Genomic DNA, 27,646 nt, shown 5'->3' with positions numbered 1-27,646 from the left:
TGTGACAACGAAGCTTCCTTTAACTCGGAAACTATCACATTATTTCATAACATAGATGTTGTCAATGCACCCCCACTTCACAGGAGCTCGAATGGGCAAGTGGAACGTTTCCACAGCACTCTAGGTGACATTGCGAGGGCTTTTAGAATGGGCAAGATGTCCTCCGACACGACAAAACTTATTATGAGGGCAACGGTAACATACAACCGAACCATACATTCAGTCACAAACCAAAAGCCTATAGAGGTTATATATGCAGCCAGCAAAGACAAAATCACCAAAGCGCAGCAAGACAATCTTGCAAGGTGTAACCCGGATAGACAAAACAGAATCTTTGAGATAAGCGAAAAAGTTCTCGTAAAAAATAACAGAAGGCTAGGCAACAAGTTGACCCCATTATTCACGGAGGAAGTAATAGAAGCAGACTTGGGAACCTCAGTTCTCATTAAGGGGAGGGTGGTCCACAAGGACAATCTCAAGTAAGAATTATCCACACTTTTCAACATAAGCTAAAAATAGAAATAAAATGCTCTACAATTCTTTTTCACCTCCCGTTTTTCTTTCCGCTCCTATTACAGGATTAGCCTTACGATCCTCTTATTATTAGGGACAGCACATAGTCGGATCATCGGCTATTCCAATTCTAGCTACATATTGTCAGAATTGTTTCCCCAATCGCACATGCGAAAGCTTTTAGACGTAGACATAGAACATATAAAAATTTGTTGTCCGTAATAAAAATACACCACAGAATGGCGAGAAGTTTAGATTTTTTAGGCACTGCGCTCAAAGAAATAGCTGGCACTCCAGATGCGTCCGATTACCAAAAAATTAAATGGTCCGAAGCACAACTGGCTAATGCAAATAACAAACAGATAGAGATAAACACAAAAACTCAGAAACAGATTGATAAAATCACAGTGACGGTAAACGAAATAATTAAGGCTAAAAAGAAGAAATTTGTCGACACCCCGCATTTATATGAGGCGTTGTTAGCACGAAACAGAATGTTAATAACCCAAATCCAAAATTTGATACTTACAATAACACTGGCTAAGTCTGATATTATAAATCCTACCATTTTCGATCATAACGATTTAAACACAATTTTAGATGAACATCCTTTAGAAATACCCATAGTCATCCTAATCGAAGCGGCAAAAACTAAAATCCTTCAGTCCGAAAACGTTGTCCACATACTAATAGCACACCCTAGAATCAAGTCCATCTGCAAGAAGATCACAATATTCCCTGTCTCACATCAACACGTCGCAATACAACTAAAAGAGGATACCATTAAGCATAGGGATACCAGCAAGCATAGGGATAATATTATTACTTATAATTGGATAAATTTATTATTATATTATATATATATATTTTTTTTGTTATTATTTCTTATATCGAAAGAATTTATTACCTTAGTATTTTTTCTTATATTAGTTAAAATTATGTTTTGAATTAAAAATTTTTTTGTTGTATTTTTTTTTTTTTGAAATGTTTATAGGAATATTGATTGCTTATGAAATAAAAATTTTTAATCTATCTTTATGTACTATTTGTTGTTTATTTTTATTATTTGAAATTATTATGTTATCATTATCTCTTACGCATTCTACATTGTAAGGTCCAGTGTATTTAAAATCTAGCTTATGACCTGTTTCGTTTTTTAGTAAGACATTATCTCCTGTCTTTAATTCAAAATTAAGTAATTTCTTATCTTAATATTTTTTATTTTTCTCCTTATGTTTTTTTAACATTATTCTAGCGCGCTTATAGGCCTATTCTAGTCTATATCTAGATTCCTTAGCATAGTCTTCTATATTATAAAGAGGTTTTATATTATCTAAGGTATTAAAGTGTTTTGGTAAGTTTGAAGATTTACCAAAAACTAGTTCATTTGGACAATAGTCATGTGCCATTGAAGGTGTTGTATTAAAACCAAATACGAAGTATTGTAGCCATACGTCCCAATCTGTTTTATCAACAGATATGTGTGATCGTATGAACTCGTTTACTGTCCGGTGATGATGTGCGGTAGAAGTTATGTTTTTGATGTTAAGGTTTTTACATAATTCTTTAATTATTGAATTTTTATATTCTGTTCCCATGTCCGTAATGAACGTCTTCATTGAACCGTACTTCAGAATAAAATCTTCAAATACGGCTTTTGATACTCTTTTTGCATTTTGGTTTTTAATTGGTATTGCTATCAAGTATTTTGTCAAATCGCAGATTAGTGTTACTGCGTATTCATTTCCTTGTTCAGATTTGGGTAATGGACTGATCGTATCTACGATTACTCTGTAGAAAGCCAGTTGTGGCGTTTCAGTAATGGTTAATGGAGTTTCGGTATGTTTAGTTATTTTTGACTTTGACATTTTTGGCATTTTCTTACATAGTTTGAGATATCCCTTGACATATTTTTCCAATAATAATGCCCTTTTATATTTGCTATTGTTCGAGCTATGCCTGTATGACCTCCTTGTATTGGATCGTCATGATACGTAAACAGTATTGCTTCTTTCTCTTTATTATTATCATGTGATAATTGGGTCACCGGCTTGAGTAGCGCTACTCTTAAAGATATCAATATTTTATTGCCCATTGATTTAAAAGATTCTATTGAGATGACCTCAAAGATCTTTTCGCTCGGTGCCACTTTGAGTTGGCTGATATTAAGCTTCTGTTTCAAGCCTTTGAAAGAACTGACCTAAGTAAAAATTTCATTGGTGTACATATCGCTAACATCAATTCTTGCTATAACTTTCTTTCGATGTTTCAGTAAGCATAGAGAATCTGTTATTCGCAAGGTCACTACTTTTCGTTCCTCGTCATTTACTATGACTTCGTATACGTTGGGCTGAGAAGCATTTAGAGATTGCTTATGCAAACCTTCTTTTTCTTTTTCTTTTCCTGCGCAGGAATTTAACTGTTTACTTTGATTTCTGGTATTGACTTTCCGAATTTTCTTATTTATTTGAATGTTTTTCAGGTCTGTGATTGTTATTCTGGAGAGCGCGTCGGCTACGTAATAGTCTTTTCCGTTTAGTACAACTCTCATTCTGGTAAGTTTGGAACTTGGATTTACCATTGAGAATAGATATGTGAGTGCTCTGTGATCTGTTTTGACAGTGAAGTGTCTACCATAAATATATGTTGGATTCATTAATGTTGCTTTCAAATGTTCGAATGCGTTTTGGCATTCAGCTGTCCATTCGAATTTTACATCTATTTTGCATAATCTCGTTATGTGACGAGAATAGTCAGCAAAATGTTTTATGAATCTTCTGTAGTAGTTACAGAATGCAACAAATCTTCTAGCGCTGTCCGCATCATGTGGGACTGGAAAATTTTGAATGACGTTGTAGTTTTTGTCGTCGGGTAAGATTTCTTCATCTGTTTTTCGGAACAACCAATGACTATTAAGTCATCCATGTAAAGGAATGCTTGAGAAGGTTCAAGTCCAGAGAAAGCGATAGTCATCATTCTCTGAAACGAATTTAGCGCTATTTTTAAACCGAATGGTAATCGCGTGACGCGATATGAACCATTTTTTGTTGAAAAAGAAGTAATATCACATGATTTTTCTTCGAGTTCAATTTGATGAAAACCCGACATTAATGTCAAGGCATGAAAACGATTTTAGCGCTACTTTTAAACCGAATGGTAATCGCGTGAAGCGATATGAACCATTTTTTGTTGAAAAAGAAACTAATATCGCGTGATTTTTCTTCGAGTTCAATTTGATGAAAACCCGACATTAAGTCAAGGCATGAAAAGTATTTTGCTCTACCTAATTGATCTAAAATATCATCAATTCTAGGGAGTGGAAATTTATCAGACAACAGTTTTTAATAATTTGACGATAGTCAATTACTAATCGCCATTTTTTCTCTTCGTAATTTGGAAGTGATTTTTTCGGTACTAATAAAAGTGGGCTAATATAAGCAGATACTGATGGTTCGACTATTTTGTCGTTAATTAATTTTTGGACTTGTTTTTTAATTTCGTCCTATGAGGATTTCTATAATTTTTAATATATATTGGTTCATCATCCTTCAGTCTCAGTTTTTGTTTGTAAAAGTTATTTGTGGTCATTGATTCGGTTTCTAGTCCGAATACATCGCTGTATTGGGAACATAATGACGTTAATTGATTATTAAATTGTGGTGGATAATTTTTTGATAGTTGGGCTAATACGGATTTTTCTCTCTTTTCGGGATTTGTTTTAACTACATCGTAGTTTGAAAGTGGTTCATATTTTAAATTTTTTATGCTGATTAATTGATCTGTATTAACTATATCTTAGTTTGAAAGTGGTTCATATTTTAAATTATTTATGCTGATTAATTGATCTGTATTAGTTGTATTAAGCATTCTTATGAATGCATTTTGGATTGTTGCTATGGTATTTGCTATATAAATACCATGCTGTATTTCCTGGTTTGGAATAAATACACTGTATTCTACTGAGGCTATTTCTATTTTTCGGAAGAATTATGGAGTTGTTGCCAGAACTGTGTGTTATTGGAACATTAATGGGATATTTTAAATTATTTGGTCTAATTATTAGCCAGTCTTCGGACGGTTTGAAATCTAATTGACAGTTGTATTTTCCTTTGAAATCAATTCCTAGTATTCCATCACATGGAATAGCGAAATGTGAATTTACGATGTGAAAATCGTGTGGAATTATATATTTTGAAATTTGAATTTCTATAGAAGTAAGTCCTTTTGATTTGGTTCTTCTTGACTTATTCCCTGTATACTAATTACGTTATTAGTTTGAATGTATTTAAATACATCTGAATTTTCTTTTAATATTGATATGTCTGCACCTGTGTCTATTAAAAAGACTAATTCTTTTCCTGTTATTACATTTATGAAGTGTACATATATATTCAGACTGAGATTGATGGTGTGAATTTTTATTTTTTTACTGCTGAGTATATAAAGGTTGTTGGGAGTTACCCGAAGTGTTTTGGGCTACCCTAACGTTGTTGTTGTTCTTTTGGTTATAACCGCCGTTCTGCTGGTTATTACGACTATTGTTACCTCTGTTATTTCGATTATTGTTATTTCTTCTGTAGTTATTATCTGTAACTCTGTTCTGGTAATAGTTGTTTTGGCCGTTATCGCGATTGTCATAATTATAATAAATGCGACCATTGCACTTACCGCGATAACTATTTTTGTTATTATAATTACCACGGCCTCTCTGGGCATACAATACCGAATTGGATTTGTCTGTCATCTCAGTACTGCACTGAATGTACTTAGTGACGGCTTAGACGGATAGTTTTTAATTTTCCATGTTCGCAATTTTTAACCATTGCGTCAATGGCTTCCTTGGTACTTAACTTATCAGCATGTTCTGCTGGTAGACCTTCATCAATATACGAAGCCTCCAAAAGCCTTCGCAAATTGTCAATTTCAGTCGTGCATTTTTCGGCAGTTTTCTCTTTTTGCATTGTTTTAGACAATTTTGCTTTTACTACATCGGATGTTTCACCAATTATAGTATCTTGCAATTTCTTAATTATTGCATTAATTGTCGTTTCATCTTGGACTTTGTATAGTGTTAAACCAATAATTTTTGATTTTATGATTTCAACGGCTATTTCTTCGAATGTGCCTTTTGTCGAATTAACTAATTTTATCAAATTAACTAACTTCAAAGCTCTAACGAATCTTTGAATTGTATTCTTTGTCCATTGAATTCTGGAATGGCATCCGAAATGTCTTTTATATATGCCCTTTGGGCACTTATGTCCGTCATGATGTTTTCTTTGGATTCTTTTATGCTTGTATTAGAGATAATTTCTTCTTCCTGTCCTAATTCATTATCTTGATCCGATAATGTTATTAGTGCGGGAATTGTAAGATCGTTTAGATCTCTTTCTTTTATTTCAGTTTCAGATTCAGATTCAGAATCTTCATCTTTCACAGAATCTATCTCTATTGATTTTTTTTTTATCTGTGCCTATTTCTAGAGGGGTGTTCAAAATTGATCGTATGAATATATCTAATTAATACTTTTCTTTGACATTTATTAACTGCAAACGTAACTTGATCAATAGTTTTGAAATTTTTGACCAGTTCGTTTTATTTATTGTTTCCCTATTATCATGCACTAATATTCTAGCGTCGTTGAATGAATCGACGAGAATTTTTGCATGTTTGTTTAAAGCGTCTTGTCGTATCGCCCTATTTTGTCCTAAACATTAGTATGATTTACCAAATGTTTCTTTTATTTTACAGATATGGTGACTAAGTAGCTACCATTCCATACTTAATATTCATTACATATATATATGTTTGCAGTACATTTTTGTTTTGTTATGGTTTGTATGAAACTTTTATTATATTTATTTGCCCTAGTATTTAATTTTTCTTTACTTCAGAATGTACCCTGCAATTTCTTACATTACTTAGTAGTATTCAGTTTGGCGTGCTTGTACAGTGCGAAAGTGGGGAAATATCTAAGCTGTACCTTTCCATATATTCATATTCTAAATTGTATCTTCGAAATCTGGTTCCCTTTCAAGTGGAATGCGTATGCAATTTTCTGTATTCATTTCTTTATTTATTTTTTTTTAAATATACTTTTGTTAAAGTTGTCTGTGGGCATATTATATCAGATCTTGTATAGATCACTTACTTATCTTAGTGCTCTTTTCGTTACACATTTATTGTGTAAACGGTATGCCTTATATACAATATATGTACACAATATTAAGACAATTATTAATAATAGTATATTTGTAAATTTTTGATCAGTACTAGATGATTCGATTTTATTTATACCATTCGCAGTGCAGTCCACTGATTTTGTTTCGATTAACCCCATTGTGGGTATAATTGATATATCATCAAATTTACTTAGGCTATGAATGCATTTTGGATTGTATTTGCTATATAAATACCATGCTGTATTTCCTGGTTTGGAATAAACACACTGTCTTCTACTGAGGCTATTTCTATTTTTCGGACTTCTTGTGATCTTGCTGGCAGAATTATGGAGTTGTTGCCAGAACTGTGTGTTATTGAAACATAAATGGTATATTTAAAATTATTTGGTCTAATTATTAGCCAGTCTTCGGACGGTTTGAAATCTAATTGACAGTTGTATTTTCTTATGAAATCGATTCCTAGTATTCCATCACATGGAATAGCGAAATGTGAATTTACGACGTGAAAATCGTGTGGAATTATATATTTTGAAGTTTGAATTTCTATAGACGTAAGTCCTTTTGATTTGGTTACTTCTTGACTTATTCCCTGAATACTAATTATATTATTAGTTTGAATGAATATTGATGTCTGCCCCTGTGTCTATTTAGAAGACTAATTCTTTTCCTGTTGTTACATTTATGAAGTTAGCATATACATTCAGACTGAGATTGATGGTGTGAATTTTTATATTTTTTACTCCTGAGTATCTAAAGATTGTTGGGAGTTTCCCGAAGCGTTTTGGGCTACCCAAACGTTGTTGTTATTTTGGTTATAACCGCCGTTCTACTGGTTATTTCTTCTATAGTTACCTCTGTTATTTCGATTATTGTTATTTCCTCTGTAGTAATTATTTTGAGTTATTGTTCTGGAAATAGTTGTTTTGGCCGTTATTGCGATTGTTATAGTTATAATAACCGCGACCATTGCCCATACCCCGATAACTATTACGGTAATTACCACGGCCTCTCTGGGCATACAATACCGAATTGGGATTGCCTGTCATCTCAGTACTACACTGAATGTATTTAGTAACGGCTTCATTCATAGTTTTGAAATTTCCTGCCTCAAAGATAGTTTTTAATTTTCCATATTCGCAATTTTTAACCATTGCGTCAATGGCTTCCTTGGCTTCCTCAGCATGTTCTGCTGGTAGACCTTCATCAATATACGAAGCCTCCAAAAGCCTTCGCAAATTGCCAACTTCAGTCGTGAATTTTTCGGCAGTTTTCCCTTTTTGCATTGTTTTAGACAATTTTGCTTTTACTACATCGGATGTTTCACCAATTATAGTATCTTGCAATTGCTTAATTATTACATCAATTGTCGTTTCATCTTGGACTTTGTTTAGTGTTGAGCCAATAAATTTTGATTTATTGACTTCAACAGCTATTTCTTCGAATGTGCCTTTTGTCAAATTTACTAACTTCAAAGCTCTTACGAATCTTTGAAGATTTATTCTTTATCCATTGAATTCTGGAATGGCATTCGAAATGTCTTTTCTATATGCACTTTGATAACTTATGTCCGTCATGATGTTTTCATTATCTTGATCCGATAATGTTATTAGTGCGGGAATTGTAAGATCGTTTAGATCTCTTTCTTTTAATTCAGTTTCATATTCAGATTCAGAATCTTCATCTTCCACAGAATCTATCTCTATTGATTTTTGTTTTTTATCTGAGTCTAGTTCTAGAGGGGTGTTCAGAATTGATGGTATGAATATATCTAATTCATACTTTTCTTTGAAATTTATAAACTACAAACGTAACTTCATCAATAGTTTTGAAAATTTTGACCACTTCGTTTTATTTATGGTTTCCCTATTATCATGCACTAATATTCTAACGTCGTTGAATGAATCGAGAATTTTTGCACACTTTGTCTAGTTGAATCGCCCTATTTTGTCTTAAACATTTGTATGATTTACCAAATGTTTCTTTTATTTTACGGATATGGAGACTAAGTTGCTCCCATTCCATACTTAATATTCATTACTTATATATATATTTGCAGTACATTTTTGTTTTCTTATGCTTTGTATGAAACATTTATTATATTTATTTGCTCTAGTATTTCATTTTTCTCTACTTCAGAAAATACCCTGCAATTTTTACATTACTTAGTATTATTCCCTTTTGCGTGCTTGTATAGTGCGAAAGTGGGGAAAAATCCAAGCTGTACCTTTCCATAAATTCATATTTTAAATTGTATATTAGTATGGGGCTTACTTTGACTTGAATTATAGACACTACCCTATCTTCGAATTCTGGTTCCTTTTCAAGTAGACTGCGTATACATTTTTCTGTATTCATTTCTTTATTATATTTTTTATTTAAATATACTTTTGTTAAAATTGTCTGTGGGCATATTATATCAGATCTTGTCTAGATCAGTTTCTCTGCTTAGTGCTCTTTTCGTTACACATTTATTGTGTAAACGGTATGCCTTATATACAATATATGTACACAATATTAAGACAATTATTAATAATAGTATATTTGTAAATTTTTGATCAGTACTAGATGATTCGATTTTATTTATACCATTCGCAGTGCAGTCCACTGATTTTGTTTCGATTAACCCCATTGTGGGTATAATTGATATATCATCAAATTTACTTAGGCTATGAATGCATTTGGATTATTGTGTAAAAAGTATGCCTTATATACAATATATGCACACAATATTAAGACAATTATTAATAATAGTATATTTGTTAATCTTGGATCAGTACTAGATGATTTGATTTTATTTATTACATTCGCAGTGGAGTCCACAGATTTTGTTTCGATTAACCCCATTGTGGGTATAATTGATATATCATCAAATTTACTTATGCTATTATCGAACATACGTAGTATATGTTTTTTCTTGAATTGTTATTACGTCTATTTTCCCTATTCGATCATCGCAGTGATCTTCCTATCTATGTGTTGTACGGCTTTACGGGCCATACTACTATCGGGCAGAAAAGGTTCCGCTCGATTTTACAATATTTTACTTATATTTAAACATATATATTATATTAAAAATAAAATTTTTGTTCGCCTGCTGTATTTCCTTGCTGCATCAGCTGGTCGTCTTTCACACTTGTCGTCCTAGCTGCTGATGTGGTTCTTGTTTTCCCTCGTTGGCATAAAAGGCGGCCTGCCTGTCACGCTTGCTGATCCTTCCAGTTTTCTCCTGTGCACGTATGGGCGACGAGAGTCGCCGCGGAGGAGAGGATGTATTATGTTCATATACTTGACATAGTTTTAGCGCATGTATATATAAATGTTGTAACCAAAGTGCTACAAAGTATCTGTATTGATATTTATGCATTTCACTGAGTACAGTGAGAGTTCAATATATGAACACACTACACTACGACTACATGTCATGCAAAAGTAGTATTTATTATTTTCTAAAGGAAAGCTAGATGCGAGATATAAAATATCTGAAGCAACTTCTGCACTACACTTGCTTTGGATGACCTCACTTGAAATTTTGTCCACTTGATGTCGAAACCACAAAACTTTACAACTAATACAGACCTAATCAGGTCCCTGCTTTACCGTTTTGTTAAAAACGGATATCAGACCATCAAGACTACTATTAATAATTTGGGATCTGTTTCTAATTAAGGCTCGTTCTATCCTGTTTCTGGTCGCATTACGCCTATTCTCAGATATCCTATTTTCAATATCATTACGATATTGGCTAACTCGCTGTGTTAAACTTCTATTGGCGTCAAAAGTTCCCTGTCGTGCCTGAATGCGAGCACTTCGTCTTGCACTTGTGTTAAGTGCCTGCTCAATTATCCTACGAATAGGATCGTATCTAACCGGCGATCGTTAGTCCCTATCTCTTGCCCTTTGTAGCAGACGCCGTCCAATGTCATTTCTTCGTCGAGCACGTCGTGCAGTGTCTCGTCCCTGTTCGCCTGCCCTATGAACTGGGTCTTGTCTGCGTCTCGATCGACGCGAAGTGTCAGCCAATTGCTCCTGTTGTCTAATGGGAGAATTGGCTCGTCTTGTCACGTGGTCCTCAGTATTTTGTCTCCGTTCGGTTGCCCTATAAACTGGGTCTTATCTGCGTCTCGATCGGCGCAAAGTGTCAGCAAATTGCTCCTCTTGTCTAATGGGAGAATTGGCTCGTATTGTTGCGTGGTTCTCAGTATTTTGTCTCTGTTCGATTGCCCTATAAACTGGGTCTTGTATGCATATCGATCGGCGCAAAGTCTCAGCTAATTGCTCAACCTGTCTAGTCTGGGCACTTGTGCGTAAAGCTGCACGTAGAAGGGTATTTTGGCTTTGACCTAAACCTCTATTGATAGCGTTGTTCCTGTGAACTTCGTTTCTTTGTCTATTTCTATGTCGCTCACTTTCACTAAATTCTTCATTTTCCCTACGGTTGCGTTGAGACTCTAAATTATTAATTCTTTCCTGTTCAAAATATTCAGAATTTGACCTATTTAATATATTTCTATTCCGTTGCCTCTGAAACCTATTAGAAGCTGAAATTCTTTCTGTCCTAGGTCTGTTAATATTCAAAGATTAAATTAGTAAGTTAATATTTACTTTCTTAAAGTAATATAAGACATAAATTTATATCACATAAAAATATATATTAAATTATTTACATATTAAATAAATATAAATATAAATATAATATATAACTACTTATTTATTTATATATTAAACAAATATTAATAAATAATTATTTTTAATTTAATATATATAATTAAAACTATCTAAGTAAATAAAATAAATAAAAAGTCAAAGAATGAATTTAAAGTCTTGAAAAAGATTACAATAATTAATTTAAAGATTTGCAGTAATTAGTAAAAAATATATATTCTGTATATTAAGTTAATATTTACTTTCTTAAAGTAATAAGACATAAATTTATATTACATAAAAATAAATATTAAATTATTTATATATTAAATAAATACAAATACATAACTACTTATTTATTTATATATTAAACCAATATTAATAAATAATTATTTTTTATTTAATATATATAATTAAAAATATCTAAGTAAATAAAATAAATAAAATATCAAAATATGAATTTAAAGTCTTGAAAAAGACTACAATAATTAATTTAAAGATTTGCAGTTCGTGGTCCAGAGCACGTCCCTCACGATCCACGCATAAGTTTCCTCTCTAAATCAGAGCACTTCCAAAAAGTACATATGTACATACATGTATGTTTGTACATATGCCGATACAATACGCGCCTTGCAGACGGCATTGACACAAACACGTGTCCGATTAACGTCCAATTTCTACCGCGAATCGAACAATTTTGTTAATCGGCGCGAAGGACCTATTGAGTATTATATTTATTGTGAAAGAAAACGTTTCAGTCACATGAACACGTCTAGAAATTATTATTTTTCTCTAATTCTCACTCTCACACGCAACATGGAAATTAAACAGATATATCTGTATACACAACAAAAATGCGATATTTTGCAAAATATAATTCTTGTAATAATTATAATTTATTAATTTAATGAAGCATATGCATATATATAAGTAAATTTGGAAGTGTGCGTAAAGACATATATGTACATGTGTAAGTGTGTATGTGCTTATATACATATTAATATATTCAAGACAACGAAATAAAAAAAAACTGTACAATGGCAAATAAAAAACAAATCTTTGAATTGCAGCAATGTATTCAACTGTTAACAAACGTAATTATCGCAAGAGAAAGTGAAGGCAGAAATCCAATTACAATTCAAAGAAACTTCATCGAGATGAGATATTTACCTAGACGAGATATTTAGGATGGAACTTTACATGGATTCGTGTCTGTAGTGGATCAGATCATGGAGGAATACGATGACAACGACCAGGTCTTCACGGTCATATTTAACACCAAAATTCTATGCTTAACATTAATCCACCAGCAAACTTAACGGAGTGCAAAAATCGTTTGAGACATCACTATAGACAAAGAACGGATCAGATGGGACTAACTAGGAAGATTAATAACCTAAAAACAAACGTAAGAGAACTTAATAATAAAATAAGAACAATTGTTGAGGAAATTACTGATTTTTCGGTCTTCAAAAATAATAGCAGACTAGTTGATATTATAAGTGGATTATTAATTCAAAGAGTTAAAGAATTAGTATGTGGACCAATAAACATTTTTTCTCAGTGTAAAAATATAAAAAATTTTTAAATGTCCAAATAGAGCTTAAGAAATTTCAACTGAGGAAGAATTACATAAACAAATTTCAATTTACCATTCAAAAGATTCATTACACAGTGGTATAAGTGAAGCATTCAACTCACTAAAAGCAAAATATATTTTCCAAAATTAAGGAACCATATTCAATTAATAATAGCAAATTATAGAAAGTGCAAAGAAATTACGATAGAAACCGATAAAACCAAACTTTCAGTTTACAGAAACACCAGATACTAAAAACCAAATTAAAAATTTAGGTATATTTCCCATAAAACACAAATCTTTTGTCACAATCATAGGTAAACTTACAAAATTTGCAGTTGCTTATAATATTACGGATAGAAATTGGCGAACAAAGATGCAAATTATTATAGAACATTTTGCAAAATTTAACAAACCACGGAAAATAATAATGGATAATGAGTTTAGATCAGAGTATATAATACAGTTTTTAAACAATGAAAATATTGAAATTCATTATACAAAGCCCAACTGACATACAGGAAACGCTGATATTGAAAGATTACATTCTACATTAATTGAAATAATAATAGGAATAGATAATAATTAACTATCCATTGCATATAAAATTCAATTAGCAATAATATCTTACAATAACCGTTATCGTTCAACAATAAAATGTACACCACATTATGCTAAAACAAGTAAGAAAACTCTAGTCGAGAGTGCTCGACTAGAAAATACCCTGAATGTTTATCATTTTAAATAATAATACTGAATATATTTTATAATATTAAATAAAATACTTCTTTACATATAAATTTATAAATATTTACACTAAACTTCCCTATCCTGAATACTTAATGAAATATTACTGTTGTAACTATAAACTGTTTCAAAAGTCCTAGCGCTAATATATTCACTAGACAAATTGGAAAACACCCAACCAATGAGCGAATTACAATTGGTGTTAGAAGTTTTCAAATCTAAAATCTATAAAATCCTAGCCGATTCAAATCTGCTCAAACATAGATTAAAATCTCCTAAAAAAGGCAATCGCTGTTCAAAAATGGATACTACAGAAATAGCTCCCGAAATTCTGAAGTAAACAGTTGGACTGGATAAGACGGACTTTTGTAGAAAGTACAAAGCTTAACGATTTAACGATTTTAGTTCGTATTGCGTTAGGTACCATCTCGCATTCAAGACGGACAACAATAGTAAACCCTGGAATATTAACATTTTTGTTTGCGTATGTAGACGATTCAACGAAAATAGAACGGACAACTGCAGCATCAATCTGTCAAATCGAATGTCTTCAATATGACAGTTAATACTCTGAGTATTATGTAAAAAATAACTAAGATACAACTGTCAATTAAGTGATCATAATGTAATCATCATTTTTGGGAGGATTGGGAGGAATAAAATCTCCTATAATAAACCACCCCAAAGCTGTTGTTGCCCTACTACAAGCTAGGTATATTGCAGCACGGTGCATTCGACAGCAAGTGTGGACAACTGGAAACTGCTTGCGGTCAATGGATACTTGCTCATTTTTCCTATATTGGAAATTTCTAATGATTTTTTGAAACTGCAGCCAAATGGCAAGGAATATCGGATGATTAGGTATTCGGTAGCAAGCAAAGGCCAATATCTCACCACGTGAGAGGCGAGATGTTCTTTTCAACGAGACCCAAGATGACAAGGATTGATTTGTGCATATGTTGCCACCATCTAATGTTAACATGCAGCCTGGTAGCGGGAGTGATGACTCTGGCAGCGCTGGACGCAGCAGCGATCGGGACAGCAGTCATGGGCGCAGCAGCGAACGGGACAGCAGCGCTGGACGCAGCAGCGATGGAGATCGCAAAGACAAAGTAAGCAAGGACGCAATTGTGAAAGTTCCTCGCATTGGTCCTGATACGAACCGGCAAGCCAGGCCGATCTCGAAAGCAGCACAATGTACTTGGGGCTCTGGTTGCCAGCAACGTGAAGATTCCATCATCCTATGAGGAGGCGTTGAATAGTGTTCATGCATCAGATTGGTGCGGCTTAGGATTTGCTGCTGAAGAAGCCGATACATGGATACAACTGTCAATTAAGTGATCGTAATGTGATCGAAGCCATTTTTCAGTACGTAATTGGACTAATTGCGTTTGGACCTTATCATCATTTTTTGGGAGGATTTGGAGGAATAAAATCTCCTATAAAAAACAACCCCACCAAAGCTGTTGTTGCCCTACTACAAGCTACGTATATTGCAGCACGGTGCATTCGACAGAAAGTGTGGACAACTAGAAACTGCTTGCGGTCCCATAAAACACAAATCTTTTGACACAATTATAGATAAACTTACAAAATTTGCAGTTGCTTATAATATTACGGATAGAAATTGGCGAACAAAGATGCAAATTATTATAGAACATTTTGCAAAATTTAACAAATCACAGAAAATAATAATGGATAATGAGTTTAGATCAGAGTATATAATACAGTTTTTAAACAATGAAAATATTGAAATACATTATACAAAGCCCAACTGCCATACAGAAAACGCTGATATTGAAAGATTACATTCTACATTAATTGAAATAATAATAGGAATAGATAATAATGAACTATCCATTGAATATAACATTCAATTAGCAATAATAGCTTACAATAACCGTTATCATTCAATAATAAAATGTACACCACATTATGCTAAAACAAGTAAGAAAACTCTAGTCGAGAGTGCTCAACTAGAAAATACCCTGAATCAAAAAATAAAAAAACAATGTTTATAATTTTAAGTAATAATACTGAATATATTTAATAATATTAAATAAAATACTTCTTTACATATAAATTTATAAATATTTACACTAAACTTCCCTATCCTGAATACTTAATGAAATATTACTGTTGTAACTATAAACTGTTTCAAAAGTCCTAGCGCTAATATATTCACTAGACAAATTGGAAAACACCCAACCAATGAGCGAATTACAATTGGTAGTAGGGGTTTTCAAATCTAAAATCTATAAAATCTTAGCCGATTCAAATCTGCTCAAACATAGATTAAAATCTCCTAAAAAAAGGCAATCGCTGGTCAAAAATGGATACTACAGAAATAGCTCCCGAAAGTCTGAAATAAACAGTTGGACTGGATAAGACGGACTTTTGTAGAAAGTACAAAGCTTAACGATTTAACGATTTTAGGTCGTATTGCGTTAGGTACCATCTCGCATTCAAGACGGACAACAATAGTAAACCCTGGAATATTAACATTTTTGTTTGCGTATGTAGACGATTCAACGAAAATAGAACGGACGACTGCAGCATCAATCTGTCAAATCGAATGTCTTCAATATGACAGTTAATACTCTGAGTATTATGTAAAAAATAACTAAGAAAGCTCTAGTCGGGGTGCCCGACTAGGAGATACCCTGATCCCAGTCCTTTGAGTTTTGTAATATTTTCCGTAGTTTGTATCGAGTATTAAAAAAAAAAAAGAAAACAAATAAGTGATCATAATGTAATCATCATTTTTGGGAGGATTGGGAGGAATAAAATCTCCTATAATAAACCACCCCAAAGCTGTTGTTGCCCTACTACAAGCTAGGTATATTGCAGCACGGTGCATTCGACAGCAAGTGTGGACAACTGGAAACTGCTTGCGGTCAATGGATACTTGCTCATTTTTCCTATATTGGAAATTTCTAATGATTTTTTGAAACTGCAGCCAAATGGCAAGGAATATCGGATGATTAGGTATTCGGTAGAAGGAAAGGCTATCGTTTGTACAGCCCAATATCTCACCACGTGAGAAGTGAGATGTTCTTTTCAACGAGACCCAAGATGACAAGGATTGATTTGTGCATATATTGCCACCATCTAATGTTAACATGCAGCCTGGTAGCGGGAGTGATGACTCTGGCAGCGCTGGACGCAGCAGCGATCGGGACAGCAGTCATGGGCGCAGCAGCGAACGGGACAGCAGCGCTGGACGCAGCAGCGATGGAGATCGCAAAGACAAAGTAAGCAAGGACGCAATTGTGAAAGTTCCTCGCATTGGTCCTGATACGAACCGGCAAGCCAGGCCGATCTCGAAAGCAGCACAATGTACTTGGGGCTCTGGTTGCCAGCAACGTGAAGATTCCATAATCATATGAGAAGGCGTTGAATAGTGTTCATGCATCAGATTGGTGCGATGCGATGAAACGGGAATATGACGCACTAATGGCCAACCATGTTCATGAAGCAACCACAAGGGACATTGATCGGGCTCAACCAGCTTAGGCCGATACATGGATTGAAACAATCAGGAAGGGAATGGAACACAGAACTAAATGATGTCCTGAGTAGTTTGGGTTTCGTTGCCTGCGAAAAAGAGCCCTGTCTCTACACAACATATAGGGAAGGATAATTTGTCGTTAATCCTGGTATATGTTGACGATTTACTTATACCATGTCAATCCAAAGAGGACCTGGTTAGCATCATGTGTCGACAAAGGCGTGCCTGAACATTTTTTAGGCATGAAAGTGACGCGCATAGATGAGCTTGGGCCTATTACCATAGGCCATTCGCAATACATCAAGGAATTATTGCAAACTCATGGTATGGGCTATTGTAGACCAGTTGCAACTCCGTTGGATGAGGGATTCCAAGTAAATTGTACCGATTATGTTCGCCATATCGACACGGTATTAAAATGCCTGTGTGAAGCCAACATGAGATTAGCTTAGGAAAAAAAGGAAATTCCTCAAAGAGAGCGTAGAATTTTTAGGATTTATAGATGCTAGAGGTGGTGCCAAGACTGACCCCGAGAAGGTCAAAGCTATACAAGAGTACCCCGAGCTAAAAAATTTGTTTAGTCTCCGGTCATTTCTCGGCCTCGCTAGTTACTATAGAGGGTTTATCAGGAATTTCGCATCAATAGCAAAGCCCTTAACTAACATCCTTAAAGGAGAAAATGGCTCTGTCAGCAAACATAGATCCAAAAAAGTCGAAATTGAATTCAACCAATCCCAACGCAATACATTTGAAAATCTGCGAAACATTTTGGCATCAGAAGATGTCATGCTCATGTATCCAGATTTCAAACAGCCTTTTGACCTGACCACTGATGCCTCAATGGATGGCATCGGCGCGGTTCTATCCCAAGGGGGTAGACCGATCACCATGATTTCACGAGCTTTAAAACAAAGCGAGGCACACTATGCCATTAACGAAAGAGAGCTATTGAGCATCGTATGGGCATTAGGCAAGTTACAAAACTATCTATATGGCACAAGGGAGATTAACATCTTCACCGATCACCAACCCCTTACCTTCTCTGTCTCGGACAGAAATACTAACGACAATATCAAAAGATGCAAATCCTTTATTAACGAACACAATGCGAAAGTGCTCTACAAACCAGGGAAGGAAAATTTAGTTGCGGATGCCCTATCAAGGCAAAACGTGAATGCCTTAGAAAATGAACCCCAATCTAACGCTGCTACTGTTCATAGCGAACTTTCACTGACCTACACGGTCGAGACAACCGAAAAACCAATTAACTACTTCAAAAACCAAATTCTTTTAGAAGAAGCACAGTTCGAATGGAAACAAGACCTTATACTTTTTGGTAAAAAGATCCGTCACATTATTCACTTCACAGATAAGAATAGTCTTTTCGAAACATTGAAACCACTCATTGTCGCAGACGTTGTAAATGCAATACATTGCGATTTGCCGACTTTAGCCTGTGGCCAACACGACTTGGTATTAAATTACCCTGCTACAAAATTTTGGCACTGTAAGAACATGGTGGAAGACATTACTAACAAATATGACCAGTTAGAAATAATCGCAGTCGAACACAGAGCCCACAGGGCAGCACAAGAAAATGTAAAACAAATTCTCCGTGAATATTCCTTTCCGAATATGTCTAAAATGGCAAATGAGGCCGGTATAAACTGCAAAACATACACCAGAACAAAGTATGACAGGCACCCACAAAAACAGGAAATGGGGATGACCCCAATACCGCGAAATGTTACATATAGACATATACTCCACAGACAAGAAACTTTTCCTTACCTGTGTCGACAAATTTTCAAAATTTGCCGTGGTACAACCACTGTCGTCCCGCACAATAGTGGACATAAAAGTACCCATTATCCAACTGATAAATTTTTTCCCAGAAGTGAAAACAATATATTGTGACAACGAAGCTTCCTTTAACTCGGAAACTATCACATTATTTCATAACATAGATGTTGTCAATGCACCCCCACTTCACAGGAGCTCGAATGGGCAAATGGAACGTTTCCACAGCACTCTAGGTGACATTGCGAGGGCTTTTAGAATGGGCAAGATGTCCTCCGACACGACAAAACTTATTATGAGGGCAACGGTAACATACAACCGAACCATACATTCAGTCACAAACCAAAAGCCTATAGAGGTTATAAGTTATTAAGTTGTGATCCCGCGATGTCCAACGTCGTCCTCCGATTGTTCTGGCGACGTTCCAGCGATGACTCACTAGTAATTCCAAATTAGGAAGATTATGGTGGGAAACTTTACTTTGTTTCCTTTATTAATTACCGGCCTTGTGGCTCAGCAATGTATCAATTAAATAACAAAAATACGGCTTGGTGCCGGAGTATAATTCAAGACTAGTTGTGTCTTCTTTATTCCAAATTAAACTGAATACAAAATTGACTTGAAACTGAAGTCAAAGCTAAGCTAGAGCAAAAGCCACACAAAGCCCATAGCCGGCAATGCCGGCTCAGCATAACTGATAAACAAATCTACTTGCGCAATGTCAAGTATCATGTTTCCAGAACTGACTTTGTGTCGGGGCATTGCGCTGACTCTGATGTGTCAGCGGAATGCGCATGCGAGGGTAGCTTAAATACTAAGTCTCTAACAAGCGAGGGTTACTTGTTAACTATCCCCCCACTAAGTTCGTGACCGGCCTCGGACACACTGTACTTGTTGATGACTTCTTGCACCTTCTTCGATTCCATTTTTCGTTTGTAAAAGTGGTAGATGACAATAAAACAGCTGAAGGCGGCGCTTAAAATTATACCGCTGATGAGCCAGTTTGCTTGGGAGTCAGATGATTCCAGATCTTCTTTAAACTCGCTGATGACTCGTAAGTTGTGGGTATTCATCAAATGAAGTTCCGGTAAGCTCAGCACAGGGTCATGACTTATGATGTTGAGAAATGGAGACCCTGCAACGGCTGGACTCTTTTTTACCATTTCTCGTTGGTTGGTGAATTGAGTCCCGTTAATCATGCTGGAGCGTTCAAAGGTGATGAGGTAGGTGCCATGGATGCTGATTTCTGGCCCGTCATCTGCGCTTACTTTCGCCGAACTGTCATTGATGATTATTACTCCGTCATCTACTTCGGTGATGGTTCTTAAGTCGCTGGGTTGAGACCGACAATTTGCCGTGCTTCCGGCATATAAAGCCCGAGCGCAATTATCGCCCTTTGCCACCTTGCATATTGCGCCAAAGTTGGTAGTAGTGCATCCTGAAGTAGCCAAAACATCGCCGTCACAATCAGCTATGATGTTATCCTGTAGCTGTAGTATGGTGTGTTGATGTGATACAGGGTAAATTGCTATCTTGTTACAAACGGATTTGATTTTTGGATATGTGATTAGCACATGGACAACATTTTCGGACTGGAGTACTTTTATGGAAGAGGCTTCCATCAGGTTAACTATAGGGACTTCTGGAGGGTGTTCATTAAGTATTGATTTCAAGTCATTATGATCAAAAATGGTGGGGTTTACTATGCCTGATCTAGCGAGAGTGATTGTGAGAATTAAATTTTGTATTTCTGTTGTTAACATTCTGTTTCTTGCCAAAAGTGCCTCATATAAATGTGGGGTGTCTACTAAGTTGGCTTTCTTGGCCTTTATAATTTCATTTACGGTGGAGGTTAACTGATTGATTTGTTTTTGTGTTTCAGTATTTATAACTACTTGCATATTGTTTGCATCAATGAGCTTTGACTCGGACAATTTGATCATCTTGAAATCGGAAGCGTCCGGTGTACCGGCAACCACTTTTAGTACTGTGCCTAGGAAGTCTAAGCTCCTGGCCGTCCTATGATGTACTCTTACTACGGACAATAGACTTCTAATGTGATCTATATCAACGTCTAGAAGCTTTCGCATGTGCGATTGGGGAAATAATTCGGACAACTTATCTGTTTCATCTATAATATTGGTAAACTCTGTCAAATTGCTGGTGTGTCTAATAAGCCCTTGTCGTTCCCAAACTAGTACGTTCCCATCCAATATGGGAATGTAGTTTGATCGTGAGTAATCAGAGATTCGAGAGAACGCTACCACAAGCATGTTTAGAAGCAAAAGCGTACGCCTGTAATGAATGAACAATGAAGTTATAAATAAACCTTTGTGTTCTAATGCCTAACTTAGTTACTATCTGAGGTTGTCTTTATGGACCACCCTCCCTTTAATGAGAACCGTGGTTCCCAAGTCAGCTTCTACCTTTTCTTCCGAGTATAGCGGCGTTAGCTTGTTTCCAAGTCTTTTGTTGTTTTTCAAGAACACTGTTTCGCCTACCTCAAATACTCTGTTTTGTCTGTCTGGGTTGCATCTGTCAAGCACTGCTTGTTGTGCTTTTTGAATTTTTCTCTTTACAGATAGTCTGACTTCTGATGACGTGCCATGTATGATGTCAATCGGTTTTTCGTTTGTAACCGAGTGGATTGACTTGTTGTATTCTACTGTTGATCTCAAAATTAGTTCAACAGTTTCGCTGGCTTTTCCATCTAGTTTTAGACTTCTGGCTATGTCAGCCAGCGTACTGTGGAAGCGCTCTACCTGTCCATTGGAACTGCTGTGAAGCGGTGGTGCATTTACAATGTCTATATTGTAGTTGTTTTTCAGGAATGATCTGATCATTTCTGAGTTGAATGCAGCTTCATTGTCACAATATATGGTTCTGATTTCAGGAAAGATATTAACTAGTTGTATAATGTGTATTTTTACTTCCATTGCTGTTCGAGATAGAAGTGGTTGTACCACAGCAAACTTTGAGAACTTGTCAATGCAAGTTAAAAATAGTTTGTTGTCGGTGGAGAATATGTCGATGTGAAGAGTTTCGCCTGCGTATGAAGGAATTGGTGTAGTACCCAATTCCTGTTTTTGCGGGTGTCTGTCATATTTGGATTTTGTACAAACTTTGCAATTAGCAACAGCTTCTTTCGCTAAATTAGTCATTTTTGGAAAATAATAGTCACGAAGGATTTGCTTAGTATTTTCCTGCGCCGCTCTATGTGCGCGGTTGTGTTCGGCTACGATTATTTCTATCTGTTCGTTTTTGTCAGTGATGTCGGAAACATAATTCTTGCAATGCCAAAATTTGGTTGCAGGGAAACTTGAGACTAGGCTATGTTGAAAGCAGGCCAGTGTAGGGAGATCGCAGTGGAATGCGTTTACCGCGTCTGTAATTATGAGTGGTTTTAGAGTTTCAATTAACGAATTTTTGTCAGTGAAGCTGATCAGGTGGCGAATTTTTTGGCCAAATAAAATGATTTTGCGTTGTAGAGAAAAGCGTGCTTCTTCTAAGATAATTTGATTCTTGAAGCAATTTACCGGTTTGTCAGTCGTATCGATCGTGTACGTCAGTGACAATTCGCTGTGGATTGTTGCAGCGTCTGATTGAGGTTCGTTTTGTAAGGCGTTTAAGTCTTGCCTAGAAAGGGCGTCAGCCACGAAGTTTTCTTTCCCTGGTTTGTATAACACTGTTGTGTTGTGTTCGTCGATAAAGGCTTTCCACCTTTTGATTTTGGCATTTGTGTTTCTTTCGGAAACTGCAAAGGTTAGGGGCTGATGGTCAGTGAAGATTTTTATTTCTTTGGCACCATATAAGTAGTTTCGTAGTTTTCCTAATGCCCATACAATGGCTAACAATTCTCTCTCGTTTGTAGCGTAGTGTGACTCGCTAGTTTTGAGAGTTCTTGAAATCATTGTTATTGGTCTGCCCCCTTGGGATAGGACAGCTCCAATGCCATTCATTGATGCATCCGTTGTCAGGTCAAATGGCTGTTGAAAATTTGGATACATAAGGGTGACATCTTCTGATGCCAAAATGTTACGCAACCGTTCGAATGAGTTTCGTTGGGTTTCATTAAATTTTACCTCAATTTTTCTGGACATATGTTTACTGACTTTGCCATTTTCTCCCTTGAGTATGCTTGTTAGGGGGGCTGCTATAGATGCAAAGTCTTTTATGAAAACCCTATAGTAGCTTGCTAATCCGAGGAAGGACCTGAGGCTGTAGAGGTTTTTTGGTTCGACATATTCTTGGATGGCTTTGACTTTTTCGGGATCAGTTCGTATCCCATCTTTTGTCACTAAGAAGCCTAGGAATTCGATACTGTCCTTGAAAAACTGAGTTTTTTCTTGTGAGACTCTCATATTAGCGTCACACAGGCTCTTTAGTATCGTGTCAACGTGTTTCACATGGTCAAACTCGTTTTCTGAGAAAACTATTACGTCATCTACATATACGTAACATGTTTTCCCTATTTGTTCCCTTAGGACGTCATCTATGGCCCTCTGAAAAATGCTTGACGCGTTTTTTAAGCCGAATGGCAAACGGCAAAATTCGTACTTGCCGCCATTTACAGAGAACGATGTTTTTTCGCGGTCTTGTTCCGCGAGGAAAATCTGGTGGTAACCTGACTTTAAGTCCAAGGTTGTAAAAAATTTTGCCTTCCCTAGGTTTGCTAGAATCATAGGGATGCTTGGCATTGGGTACCGATCAGCAATAGTTCGTTCATTTAGCTTCCTAAAGTCGATTACAAGGCGCTTGTTCTTATTTCCGTTGGTATCGGTCCCTTTTTTGTCAACAACCCAAGCTGGGCTGTTGTATGGTGATCTTGATGGTCTAATTAAACCATCTTTGAGTAAACATTCAATTTCTTTGTTTACAAAGTCCGATACGCCCATTGGCAGGGGGTACCATTTGGAGTAGACTGGCTCGTTGTCCACAGTTCTCACTGTGGCTACAACGGAGGTATTAAAGGGTAACGCCTCTTTAGAGGTCGAGAACGCCTTTTTCCTTTTTAGCACCATATCTTTGAACTCAATTTTTATTGAGTCTGGTACAACTATGTCGTTTACATTGGTAAAATTGACATTAGAGCACTCATGGAACTGGATATTTTCCTGTTTGTCTAAGTATTTTAACTTGCTATCCCGAAGGTTCAACGTAACTCCCGCCTGCGTTAGCAGGTCGAAGCCTATAATTGCGTCGAACGAGGTGAGCGTGTCTAACAGGAAGAAAGGGGATGTTTGTCCAAAAAGTTTTACTAAACATTTGTTTTTTATTATACTGGAGCCGTGAATAGAGCTCACAGTGAAGGGCTTTTCGGCTGGTGTTACTACTTTCAGCTCCTTTACGGGCTTAATGTAGTTTTTAGCCGCCCCGGTGTCTATTAGAATTTTTAGACTTCTCCCAGCCAACTGTCGTGTAATGAACGGCAGCCGGGAGCGTTCCCTAAAAAATTCACCGAGTCATCGAGTCCGATGGACTCAGTTTCATCGTCGATACAAGCTACAGCTTCTTCCGCTATCTCCTTGTACTTTTTGTTATGATCAACATGGTCGTCTTGGGCTATGTTGTTGACACGTTGTCGTCTGGCGCCTGTAAAGCGCTCTGACGAGTTTGGTCTTTTCTGGGTCTGTGTGCCTAAGTTTTGGTTGTTGTTAAACTGAGTATGTTGTCTAAACTTAGACGAAGTATCGATTTCCATCGGCTCTGGATGTTCTGCATGGCTTTCGTTTTTATTCTCCTGGTGAGAGTGCTGTTTTTTAAAGAAATGAGGGTTCTTTTCCTGACCATTATCATCCCTATTGCCTTTACTCCGTTTGTAGTGCGATCGATTCTTGCTACTTTCGTTCGCCTGATTTTTTTCTTCTAGCGCTTTAGCGTATGATGCAGAGAAAGCACTGCGCTCAATGCTAGCCTCGGCTTCTTGGGCCAATGCCAAAGCAGATGCCAAGTCTTTTGGCTGCGCTGGGAATACTACTGCTCTCAGGTTCTTCTTCAGACCCGAGATGAAAGCATGTAGGGCATCTGCCCTGACCTCCTTATTAAGTAATGTGGCCTGTTGTGGTTCGTGAGACATGACGATTTTATTTGTCACCAACGTTAGCTTTTTTTCGACTTCGTCGTAATAGCTCATAAGGCTTAAGTCGCCCTGTCTTACCATCTCTAGTTTTTGCCGTAAAAGGCGTAATGACGTTTTGTCGGAATAAGTGCAATCTAATCTAGCTATGATTGCGTCAAAGTTCAACACAGTATTGTGTGAGACTAACAGCGCTCTAGCTGGTCCTCGGATTTTATTCCGAATTATTGTTACCGCTTGGTAGAAATTAGCGCTGCCCACAAAGGGCTTGAATAATTCGTAAGCATCAGTGGCAGATTGCCTCCATGCTACGTATTCGTCTGCCACGCCGTCGAAATAGGGTACTGATTTTATTATGTCAAGTGGTAGGTCACATCGAATGTTTTGATCTACCTCTATTCTTTGGTATGTTTCTACCTGTGGCGCTTCTATGCGCAAACTATTTATTTGCTGTTGTAGCTGATTCAACTCTCCCCGGTGCCTTATCTCCTGAAGCTGTAAAGCGTTTTCTATCATGGCTTGGACCTGTTCGGGATTCATACTGTCTAGATTCTGCTCTTGGTTGACTAACTGATTGGGTTCTGTATCCCACTCTTCGTCGCTAGGGTCTTCTGTTTTGATATGCCTATTTGCGTCAAAACGGCTCATTAGCCAAAATATTGTTTAGGGCAGTTGTTAAACGTGGGTGTATTTTGGCAAGGTAAATGATCTTTTGTTTTAAAACTGACTTGAAATTAATACTTGATGAACTTACATGTTCTGAGACGTTCCTAGCCAGTTATTAAATTTCCGTTGGGCGCCAGTTATTAAGTTGTGATCCCGCGATGTCCAACGTCGTCCTCCGATTGTTCTGGCGACGTTCCAGCGATGACTCACTAGTAATTCCAAATTAGGAAGATTATGGTGGGAAACTTTACTTTGTTTCCTTTATTAATTACCGGCCTTGTGGCTCAGCAATGTATCAATTAAATAACAAAAATACGGCTTGGTGCCGGAGTATAATTCAAGACTAGTTGTGTCTTCTTTATTCCAAATTAAACTGAATACAAAATTGACTTGAAACTGAAGTCAAAGCTAAGCTAGAGCAAAAGCCACACAAAGCCCATAGCCGGCAATGCCGGCTCAGCATAACTGATAAACAAATCTACTTGCGCAATGTCAAGTATCATGTTTCCAGAACTGACTTTGTGTCGGGGCATTGCGCTGACTCTGATGTGTCAGCGGAATGCGCATGCGAGGGTAGCTTAAATACTAAGTCTCTAACAAGCGAGGGTTACTTGTTAACTTATATATTATGCTAAAACAAGTAAGAAAACTCTAGTCGAGAGTGCTCGAAGAGAAAATACCCTGAATGTTTATCATTTTAAATAATAATACTGAATATATTTAATAATATTAAATAAAATACTTCTTTACATATAAATTTATAAATATTTACACTAAACTTCCCTATCCTGAATGAAATATTACTGTTGTAACTATAAACTGTTTCAAAAGTCCTAGCGCTAATATATTCACTAGACAAATAGACGCCCCACCAATGAGCGAATTACAATTGGTAGTAGGGGTTTTCAAATATAAATTCTATAAAATCCTAGCCGATTCAAATCTGCTCAAACACAGATTAAGATCTCCTAAAATAAGGCAATCGCTGGTCACAAATGGATACTACAGAAATAGCTCCCGAGAATCTGAAATAAACCGTTGGACTGGATAAGACGGACTTTTGTAGAAACTACAAAGCTTAACGATTTATGCCTAAATATGGCATATTCTGAAACTGAAGATCCATTTATTTTCCTGGCGCTTAAGCATCTAGTTATATTATTTAAAATTGTATTCCTAGCATAAATGATGATTCCTCTCTTAGGTCGTATTGCGTTAGGTACCATCTCGCATTCAAGATTAACATTTTTGTTTGAATATGTTCACGCTTCAACGAAAATAGAACGGACGACTGCAACATCAATCTGTCATATCGAATGTCTTCAATATGACAGTTAATACTCTGAGTATTATGTAAAAGATAACTAAGATTCAACTGTCAATTAAGTGATCGTAATGTGATCGAAGCCGTTTTTCAGTACGTAATTTTTTGGAGGATTTGGAGGGATAAAATCTCCTATAATAAAGAACCCCAAAGCTGTTGTTGCCCTACTACAAGCTACGTATATTGCAGCACGGTGCATTCGACAGCAAGTGTGGACAACTGGAAACTGCTTGCGGTCAATGGATACTTGCTCATTTTTCCTATACTGGAAATTTCTAATGATTTTTTGAAACTGCAGCCAAATGGCAAGGAATATCGGATGATTAGGTATTCGGTAGAAGGAAAGGCTATCGTTTGTACAGCCCAATATCTCACCACGTGAGAAGTGAGATGTTCTTTTCAACGAGACCCAAGATGACAAGGATTGATTTGTGCATATGTTGCCACCATCTAATGTTAACATGCAGCCTGGTAGCGGGAGTGATGACTCTGGCAGCGCTGGACGCAGCAGCGATCGGGACAGCAGTCATGGGCGCAGCAGCGAACGGGACAGCAGCGCTGGACGCAGCAGCGATGGAGATCGCAAAGACAAAGTAAGCAAGGACAC

The 27,646-nt window shown here is 36.3% G+C and overlaps 1 protein-coding gene across 1 annotated transcript in view; it reads right to left on the bottom strand.

The window, feature by feature from the left end:
- Positions 1-9,854: 9,854 nt before the first annotated feature.
- Positions 9,855-27,646, bottom strand: part of LOC111599880 (dynein heavy chain 2, axonemal) — a gene marked incomplete at both ends in the record, with an annotated part of 33,965 nt that continues 16,173 nt past the window's right edge. Inside the window, one exon of the mRNA XM_030224329.1 lies at positions 9,855-9,921. Within this exon, the coding sequence (XP_030080189.1) occupies positions 9,855-9,921 (67 nt within the window). The remainder of the gene's footprint in view (positions 9,922-27,646) is intronic.

The sequence above is a fragment of the Drosophila hydei genome, unplaced genomic scaffold (genome assembly GCF_003285905.1).
Source record: "Drosophila hydei strain 15085-1641.00,03,60 unplaced genomic scaffold, DhydRS2 tig00000587-arrow-arrow-pilon, whole genome shotgun sequence".
Taxonomy (NCBI): domain Eukaryota; kingdom Metazoa; phylum Arthropoda; class Insecta; order Diptera; family Drosophilidae; genus Drosophila; species Drosophila hydei.
The sequence above is the reverse complement of the archived record's forward strand: the minus strand, read 5'-3'. Positions and strand labels throughout refer to the sequence as shown.